The sequence below is a fragment of the Stegastes partitus genome, unplaced genomic scaffold, assembly GCF_000690725.1.
Source record: "Stegastes partitus isolate 25-593 unplaced genomic scaffold, Stegastes_partitus-1.0.2 Scaffold537, whole genome shotgun sequence".
Classification (NCBI taxonomy): Eukaryota; Metazoa; Chordata; class Actinopteri; family Pomacentridae; genus Stegastes; species Stegastes partitus.
The window spans coordinates 303,732-313,969 of record NW_007578268.1 but is presented as its reverse complement, the minus strand read 5'-3'; the positions used below and the strand labels follow the sequence as shown (position 1 = coordinate 313,969).

The window sequence follows — 10,238 nt, the reverse complement described above, 5'->3', positions numbered from 1 at the left end:
TAACATGACTTCAGACTGACTTATCACATGAACTCTAATCTTAATCTACTTGTGATGTAATCTGATTACCTAATCTTGAGATGATTTAATTGTTGCATCAGCTGAACATCTAATTGGGTCTAATTCACTGTTTCCGTGACTCAGAGGTCCCTGATGTTGAACCAGGAAACCATGTGACCGAGTGTTCGCTGACCCCTGACAGCTCTCTGGACGAATGATGAAGTGATAAACGTAGAAGTCGGGTGTTTTTAGAGCGTGTTTGGGCCTGAAAAGTTCCAGGTTCTGAACCCTGTAGCTCCTGATGGAGGCCGGGGTGGAGAACCACGGTTCTACTGGTTGGAACATGGTCCATTTATTTCCTCGCATGCAGCAGTGAGCTCACAGAAACCTGCCGTTTGTGTTGAGCAGGAGCGACGGGAGTTTCTGAGTATTTCTGAATATTGTTCGTAACAAACAACAGATTTCATTGGTTGACTGAGAACAAGAAGCGAGGACATGTTGGGGTGTCGTCACGCCGACTCCTGAAGAGTCACGACTCACCTCAGGACTCCTTCACTCTAAAACTGAAATGAGCTGGTTTATCGGTGCCAAACTGGGCCGAACCAGAGAAGATCCAAAGTAGAGTGTCCTGTGTTCTGATCAGTGTTCGTGGTCGACTAGTTGGTGGCTCAGTGCTCCAACCAGCGGCCCAGTAGTCACGATGCCACTGTCAAGTTTGGCCCATGACGGTTTTATTGTCCAACTGGACCGAGCCACCAGAACCGCTGGCCGTTATATCACAGGTAGTTCCAATGATTCAAGATGGCGGACGGCGCCGTGAAAACTCAGCTGGTAGAATAAGAACCGAACCAACCAGCACCGAGCCTGTGTTTCTGCTCCGCGGTCCTCACAAGTGTCTCTAGTTCCTGATGACGGAACTCTTCAGTTCTGGTTCACAAGACAGACCTGGAACCAGTTTGGTTCTCCTGTGGTTCGGCCCGCTTTGGCGCTCAGCAGGAGGAAATTAAAACCTAAATAAGTCTCCAGCAGGTGTCTGTTTCTGTCTGTGGACAGAGCTGGAACATCTCTGGATGCACATCAGGACTCCTCCAACAACCAGGATGGGTTTCAGCAGCACCAGGTTTTCTCTACAGCTGGTAGCAGTGGTTCGGCCCACTTTGGTACCATCCCCCCCAACTAGTCACCTGACAGAGCAACACCTGGCGGCAGGTATCAACCGACTAATTCCCCAGCAGGATGTGTCCCAGTAAAAAAACTGATACAACAGAAAGCACATTAGAATAAATTAAAGTTTATTGTGTTTAACTAAATGAAACTCCAGCTAACAAAACGCATTTTCTTCTCATCCCCAATACGTGGTGATGAGCTGGTGTTGTCTGGGACATCCTCCCAGCAGCACACACGTACAATAAAACATTTTCTCATCACGTTCATGAAGAAACGTTTTTCTGTAAAAATGCGGCGGCTAAATGAGTCGCATTCAAACCTGGTTTAAAGGAAACGGAGACATTTAGAAACATTTGTCTGGTTCTGTCGCCACAAAAAGACTTCATTCAGCCGCGGGATCGGGACGTTAATTATCCGTCGTCTGATTGGCCGCAGGGAGACACACACACACACACACACACACACACTGACAGGACAACAAACAAACACACACGCAGCAGGTTTGTGGTAAAATGAGGCTGAATAGTGAAAAGCAGCTATTTATCCCCTCAGGTCTCCTGAGACTCACTGAAGGAAACAATGACGGGTTTAAATGCAACAACACACACACACACACACACACACACACACACAGTCAGAACAACCACCATCACACATGCTGACATGAGCCTGGAACGTTTACCCAGAATGCATTTTGTAAAGTTTCCTCTGGTGACTGATCAGAACCAGAAGAAGGTTCTTTGATCTGATGAGACCAAAATGAAGCTTTTTGTCCATCAGACCAGACGTCATGTTTGATGGACACTAAACATCATGAACACTCCATCCTCACTGTGAAGCACGGCGGTGTTCAGACTGGGACACCTGGATGGATGTAGAACTGATCTGGTGTCAGGTTCTAGCAGAACCCAGATGTGTTCTTCCTCCTAAATGTCATGTGTCTATCTGCTGTACTGATGAAGTTCTGAGGCTCAGAAATGATGGAAAAAGTCCATTAAAGTGATCAATCTGGACCCTCCTCTGTGGACTTGAAGGACCTGGACCTCTGGAACATTCACAGTCTGAAGGTAGAACTCTGGTCAGTGGATGAAGGTGCTGCAGATTCAGAACCAGATGTTCTGAGGAGGTTCTGGAGGATTTCTAATGAAATGACCTGATGCTTTGTCACTGTGGGCTGAATGTGGCAGTAAACGTGGGATAATACACGTGAACACGCCGTGGTTTCCAGGTTTGTTCAGCCCAAACCCTTGAACGCTGAAGCTGTTCAACCATTCTAACCACATCCTTTGTGACACCTTCAGTGTTTCTGGTGAAGCCTGTTCTGTGGTCGAGTCCTCCTCCTCTCTGGCTTCACGTTTCCTCTCCTGTTCCCACCCTTCCCCTTTGCTTTCTAACCCTCCGTCTTTGTTCGTTTCTTTCTCTTTTTATTCCTCCTCGCCGTCCCTTCCCCCAGTTTTCCCACCTTCCTCCTCCATCAGGATCACCACAGAGCTCGCCGCTGCCCCGGCAACCATCGCGCAGCCGCCTCCGCCACGGCAACAGGCCGTCGTCAGGGCGGCCGACCCCTGACCCCATCACAGCTGCTCTGCCATCATATCCCACAATCCCCTGCTCCCCGCTCGCTCCCGTGACCAGAGGGGTCAAACACTAGAACAAAACTGCATCACTTTGTCCAATTCTGAGAACGGAGACGAGGAAAAGAAACAAGGAGGCAGGAGAGGAGGAGAGAAGAGTAGATTCAAGGAAAACATGATAGGAAAGGAGACGAGGAACAAAGATGAGAGACGACGAGAGGAGAAATCAGGAGACGAGAGGAAAGGAAAGAAAACAGAAGATCAAGGAAGAAAAGAAAAGGAGTGAAAAGAGAGAATAAGGGAGTGAAAGAAGAGAACGAACCAGAAAACAAACTGATGTTATGGATGGAAAGGAGAGAAAGAGCTGGTTAAAGAAAAATACAATGGAAAGAAGAAGGGATGAGGAGAAGAGTGGAGGAAAGGAAGGATGGCAGGTAGAAGACAGTAAAGGACAACGATAAAGAGGTCACAGTTCTGTGACTTGACAGCACTCAACTGTTGTTCAAATAAAAGCCCTCAGATGTGTTTCAGTTGTTGAGCTCCTGATTGTTACCGACTGGCTCAAGTTTAGCTGCAATCAAATTTAAAAATTCACAAACTCCAAGACAAGGAATGCAATAAAACTGTAGTTATGTGTAAAACCTTTAAGTATAGAAGCTTAAAGAGCAGTTGAAGGTGCTCAGATATGTGCCGAGTAGATGTAGAGTCAGAGGGTAGATGTAGAGTTAGAGCAGGGGTGTCCAATCCTGGTCCTCAAGGGCCACAATCCTGCATATTTTAGATGTTTCCAAAACACCTGATTCAAATGATCAGCTCATCATTAAGCTCTGCAGAGGCCTGATAACAATCCTGATCAAAATATGCAGGATTGTGGCCCTTGAGGACCAGGATTGGACACCCCTGAGTTAGAGGGTAAATTTACCACAGACCAGCTGCAGTACCTGGTTGTTCCACCAGGTGGAGCTTCTTCCTATGTAATCCTGCAGAGACCAGAGGAGGCGTCTACAGACTACAGCTCATGGTGGCAGCAGAGAGCATTGTGGGAGTTTGGCAGCAACGGGACCATGACAGAGACTCTGAGGAGGTTCAGGACCTCCAACCAGAGCCCCAGTTTGATCTTAATCAGTAAATTAGAATATTGATCTCACAACTGTATAAATGGAGGCTAAAGGTCACTGGAATCAGGTTAAACTGAGCCTGGACGTCATCACAGATCAGCAGAATGGTTCGATTCACTAAAAACGTTTCACATTTCCTTCTAAAAAACACTCTTCTTTTACAAACTATTCTCCATCTTTTACTCTGTTTTGTAGCTGCAGAAGGTGTGAATGTGTCCTGAGTGTTTGTCTTCAGGGTTCAGATCTGCAGTGACGTCAAAGGAAACTCCGTCGGTCTGAGGTGAAGACGAGCAGCGGCGTGAAGCTGAACACAGCTCAGGACACAACAAAACAGGATGACAGCAGCTGGAAGTTTCACTGTGAGTCCCGGACGGAGTCTGAGCTGCTCCAGGTGCTTCATCAGTGTAACCTGAGCTGCTCGCCATTAATAAATAATGCTCCTGAACCAGTCAGCTCATCGGTCAGCTGCAGTCCGGATCATTCTGCCACAAGGACGCACACAGACGGACACACAAGCAGACACACCACAGCGTCCAGTCAGAGGTCCAGCTTGGCTTTCAGGGATTTCTGGTCACCTGAACGACACCATGAATCCTGAATAGTAAGTGTTGTTTCCGTCCGCTGCGTTTGGTTCTGACTGCTCTCTGAGTGGGTTCAAGTGTCTGAAACTGCAGCATCATGGAGCTTTACGTCGGCTGACTTCTGTATTTAAACACTCGTGTGTTCTGGCGTCGGTGTTTGGTCGTCGTTGTTGCATGTCAGCGTGTGATTGGACAGTTTCAGCTGTTTTCGTGCGCTCTGGTTACAGAAGCGCAAACATCGAGTTCATTTTCCGCAGAGACAGTTTCAGGTGAAGTGCGGTCGGGTCGCTGGGCCCAGGTGGCTCATGGGTATCGTAGTTCTTCAGGTGTGGCTTCTCCCACACAGTTCTGCTGCTTTCAGAAGGAGTTCACAGGAAACTACCGGATCTGAGGGCTGTTTGGTTCGACTGTTTCGACATTACGTGATCGTCTCTGCTCACCTTTAGCCGCTTTCACCTGAAACAACATCCTGACATTCAGCAGGTAACAGCTACACAAGGGACAGTCCTCATCTCTATGAAGACGAGATGCTTAGAACTGTTGGATCACTCCACATTAAACCAACCAAATCCGATCAAAGCTCCACCAGAACCTCCACAGAACCATCTGGTTCCGTTTCCACATGAACTCTGTTTAACGAAGCAGACTTCTGATTGCATACTGTGAATATTTCCAGAATTACGATGACACAGAGTCATAGAAGCAGTCATCGGTACCCTGGATGTGGTTCTGATCCGTCACCAGAGAAAACTTTAAGAAGTGCATTCTGGGTAAACTGTCCAGGCTCATGTCAATGTCTGTGTGTTTGCAAAAAGTAATTGTTGTAGTTCTTCTTGTATAAAGTGTAACCATAAAACTCTTGTTATAAAGACATTTTAGAGGATATTTACAATGTTTTTTACAGATTTAAAGTCTGTTTTTCTGGAAGCCTTGATGCCAGATGTGCACATTGTTTGCAGGATGGTTCTTTACAGAGTTTGACCTTCAACATTTGGATTAGGAAGCTGTTCACTAACTACACACCAGAAATTTAGAAACATCAGAAAGTTGAGTCGGTTTAAATGAAATCTGACACACCGTTTTAAACGTCCTCATCTGTCTATTCCAGTGACTACCTGTTCAAGCTTCTGCTCATCGGCGACTCTGGAGTTGGAAAGTCGTGTCTGCTGCTGCGCTTCGCGGTACGAACAGAAAAACATGCAAACACAAACACACACTCTTTGTTCCAGTTGGTGACACTGTGCTTGGCTGCAGGACGACACCTACACCGAGAGCTACATCTCCACCATCGGCGTCGACTTCAAGATCAGGACCATCGACATGGACGGGAAGACGGTGAAACTACAGATCGTAAGAGTTTGTTCACCAGGAGTGTTGAAGCAGAGTGAAACTACTGTGTCAGGCAAACTTCAAGTTAATCAGCCACTGAGAAATTAACTAAATCTGAAACCTGGCATCCTTTAAAACAGCAGTTTTTATGTCCAGCAGCTGTAGTTTATTTAATGAAGCAATGCAAAGTTTTACCTTCATACTATGGATGTTTTTACAGGCTCTTGAAGTACATAGGGGTCCACGACATGATGCTGCCACCGCCGTGCTTCACAGTGACGGTGGTGTGTTTGTGATGATGTGCGGTGTTTGGTGTCTTGCTCGTCTGATGGACAAAACCTAAATTTTGGGCCCATCAGACCAAAGAACCTCCTTCATGACTTTTTATAACAGACTGTGAGCATTACTATAATTGGATATATCATAATCTCAATAGTAAAACTGCAAACAAAAAATATTTTGACCCACAAAGAATTCTGTCTAGAAAATAATCCTGGTATCAAATGGAGGTAAAATGGTCCCTCCATTGTCTAGAACTGGTTCTGACCAACCACCATCACACATGCTGATATGAGCCTGGAAAGTTTACCCAGAATGCACTTTGTAAAGTTTCCTCTGGTGAATGATCAGAACCAGAAGAAGAATCTTTGGTCTAAGCAGATAAACATTGAGCTTTATTCCCACCACACGACACACAATGTTTGCTGGACACCAAACACTGAACATCATCATGAACACTCCATCCTCACTGTGAAGCACGGCGGCAGCATCATGATGTCGATGCTTCTCAACAGCAGGCCGTGAAAAGGTGGAGGGTAAGAGAAGGACACTGGTGACTAAAACCAGGTCCAGTGTTCAGACTGAGACACCTGGATGGATGTAGAACTGATCTGGTGTCAGGTTCTAGCAGAACCCAGATGTGTTCTTCCTCCTCCATGTCATGTGTCTATCTGCTGTACTGATGAAGTTCTGAGGCTCAGAAATGATGGAAAAAGTCCATTAAAGTGATCAATCTGGCGCCTCCTCTGTGGACTTGAAGGACCTGGACCTCTGGAACATTCACAGTCTGAAGGTAGAACTCTGGTCAGTAGATAGAGGTGCTGCAGAATCAGAACCAGGTAAATGTGGGGGTGATGTTCTTGGTTTTTCGTGTTTTTGTGAACTGTCAGTGGGACACAGCAGGTCAGGAGAGGTTTCGAACCATCACCTCCAGCTACTACAGAGGGGCTCACGGTATCATCATCGTGTACGACGTCACTGAGCAGGTCAGTGTGAGTTTGTGCAGCGTCGTGAAGACGAAGGTCTGAGCACTAACTGTGGTTCTGCTGCCTGTCCAGGAGTCCTTCAACAACGTGAAGCAGTGGCTGGATGAGATCGATCGCTACGCCTGTGAAAACGTCTCCCGGCTGCTGGTGGGAAACAAGTCTGACCTCGTTAGTAAGAAAGTGGTGGATGCTGCCACCGCTCAGGTAACAGCTCAGCTGCACCAAACCAGCTCCTGTCCAACCACAGCAGACTGTCGGCTCTGTGAGCGGCTCCGTTAAACATCACCAACATAAACTGGACCCCATGTGCACAATAAAAAGTCAAGTCTTCATTTAAACATGGTGACGTTTGTCTGTTGACGGTGTGACGCTGGTTATAAGAGGACATCTTAATATCAACACAGGACCTGATGACTGTAGTTCAGTCAGTCCAGAAGAACATCTCAGGTCCACACAGCTTCATTCTTCTGGATAAATCACTTCTACCTTCATGTGTTCCTCTTAAAGGAAATCCACAGTTCACATGTGAATATCTGCAGCTGAACTCTGGTTTGAATCCAGTTTCATACATCTACAGTTTCATCTGATTCTTTAATGCAGTTCAACAGATCGACTTTGTCCTTTTCAGATCCTTAAATGAAGGTTGAACTGGTCAGAATTAAGCTGTAGAATCTCAAAGTGACAAAGAAACACAACACGACAAACTAGAAACAGGAAATGACCACAAACAGAAGCCAAACAGTCACAAACATCAACAAAAAGGCTGCAAACAGACACACAACAGCCTCAAAGACACACAGTGCAGCCGCTCAGAGCAGCAGGACATTCACAGTGTCAGAACCACAGTCACTACAAAGAACGATCTAAGGAGCTCATACTGATATCTGTAGTGCAGCTCCAGTCTGGGTGTTCCAGGTCTACACAGAATCCCATTGATTCCCTCCAGAAACATCTGCAGAGCTGCAGACTGATGAAATGAATCGCTCACCTGACCCGAAGGCAGGCTGCGACAGAGACAGCTTCTGTCCTGAACTAAAGTGCTGAGCCGCTGATATTTGGTGGTGATTTTCAGAGTTTCACAAGCTGTTAATTAAAAACAGGCAACAGAATGTGAAACAGTTGCAGCAGCTCCAGTATTAAAATGGTTGTCGTGGACTCATCCATAATTCAGGGTCTTTGTGTTCACAGCAGCGAGCACTGAGCTCTCTGTCAGAGCACTTTGATGCTAACACTTGACTCTTTACTGAACTTTTAAATGCAGAGCTTTGCTGTTTCTCCACTCCGGTGATGTTTCCGTCTGATTATCTGCGTCCACCAGGACCTGGCTTCCTCCCTGAAGATCCCCTTTCTGGAGACGAGCGCCAAGAGCTCCGATAACGTGGAGAGGGCTTTCCTCACCATGGCCTCCGAGATCCACAAGCGCCTGGCCAGCGAGGGAGGAGGCATGCAGGGCGACCCGACGGACGGCAGGGCTCAGAGCGCCAAGATCAACAGCGCCCCCCTGTGGCTGGGAGGGGACAAACAGACGCAGGAGGCCAGCAACTGCTGCTGAGGAGGAGACCTGACTACCGGGTTATTCTGTTAAAAATCAACTAATCCTCCAACCGGACCGCCTCAGAACCAGCTGGTGCTGTTTCTGCAGGACCTTTATCTACTGACCAGAGTTCTACCTTCAGACTGTGAACGTTCCAGAGGTCCAGGTCAGTAGATAAAGGTACTGCAGGTACAGAACCGGATGTTCTGATGCGGTTCTGGAGGAGCTTTGTTCAGATGTGGTTGATTTTAGAACGAATAACTCTACAGTGAAGACAGAGACGTGTGATTTCAACACGTCCACTGGTGTAGTTCAGGACCAGCAGCAGTGATGGTGTGTTCTTAACACACCTGTTGTCATATTTTTGCTATTTCAGTCAGAAACTCAACAGGACTTTGGAGGAGAAACGTGTTTTTAGCTTGACTACAATATATTTTTGAGCTTGGTATTTTTGAATGAAATATATTTTGACATCTGATTCAATAAAGAGGAAACAGGACAGACAGAGTCAGAACTGAGCCAAAGAAAGAACCGGGACAGCGAATCCATCCATTATCTATTCACCACTTAATCCTTAGAATATCTGAGAACCATTCATGATGAAAAGGATGTTGAAATGTGTCTTATAAAAACAGCTTTAATTGAATAATAGATCACAGAATATGAGTTTTATTTAAAGATGTGATGGAAGCAGTTTGAGTAGTGGAAGAACCGACAGTGTGGTTTAAACACCGTAGCGTCCCTCTGAGGTGGTCCACCGTATCTACCAGGTTTTGTTGTGTTTCGCTTGTTGTTTGTTTTTGTCAGTAAAGTTATTTTCGGAGTCTTGATGCTGAAAAGATCCTGAAACATAAAAGAAGAACTCCTGTAAAAGTGTAAATATGAACATTTCTGATTTGTCTCTTGGGTTAAAGTGAAGTTTAGGCTAAAAAAGTTGCTGTAAAGAAAATAAAAATCTTCCTAAATCAAGGACCTGCTTTGTCTAAAACATCTTTATGACACAAGATGCATCTTTCCAACAGTCCAGCTGGGACGTGTCTGCAACATGTTCATCTCAGGAGTGTCTTGGTCTGGAGAAATCTTTATTGTCTGAACTGATTTCCTCCGTTGACTCAAAGAAAACATCCAGAATAAAGACTTTCTAAGCTGCTATTTAATGCTGAAAGAAGCTGAGACAGGAACCACTGAAGAGGAACATTCAGGATGTTTCTAACAGGTTGGTGTAGAATTTGAATTGTGTGGTTGTATTAGCCTTTGAATTCATGACGGTAAAGAATCCAGAGTATTTGAGTTGTGACTAACGCTGGAGGTTGAAGGTCAGGATGTTTCAGTGTGAGCTGCCTTGACCTCCACCGTCCATTTATGATCGGTCTCCTGAGTTCCACCTCTGTAGAAATGGAGGACTGAATCACTGTTGTCCAATATCAAAATGTGATCATGAAATAAATCAACTGACCTGTTAGAGACTCTCGAAGCAAATGAACACAGTTTGAGTAAAACACTGTTCACTGTAAATCTGCTGATGCCTTCAGATTTAGACGAGCAGCCACTGCACCACTCAGCTTCAATACAAACACAGTAAACACAGACACCTTCTCCACGTCTCAGTTCTCCTGCAGACTGCATCAGGTTGTCCTCCAGGATTTCTCTACACTCTGCTGCATTCATTC

At 45.9% G+C, this 10,238-nt stretch overlaps 1 protein-coding gene across 1 annotated transcript; it reads left to right on the top strand.

The window, feature by feature from the left end:
* Positions 1–4,446: 4,446 nt before the first annotated feature.
* Positions 4,447–8,586, top strand: LOC103361823 (ras-related protein Rab-1B-like). Its single transcript, XM_008288016.1, has 6 exons — positions 4,447–4,460; positions 5,549–5,621; positions 5,695–5,790; positions 6,939–7,034; positions 7,107–7,238; positions 8,353–8,586. The coding sequence occupies exons 1-6, from the start codon at positions 4,447–4,449 to the stop codon at positions 8,584–8,586; spliced, it is 645 nt and encodes a 214-aa protein (XP_008286238.1).
* Positions 8,587–10,238: the final 1,652 nt, after the last annotated feature.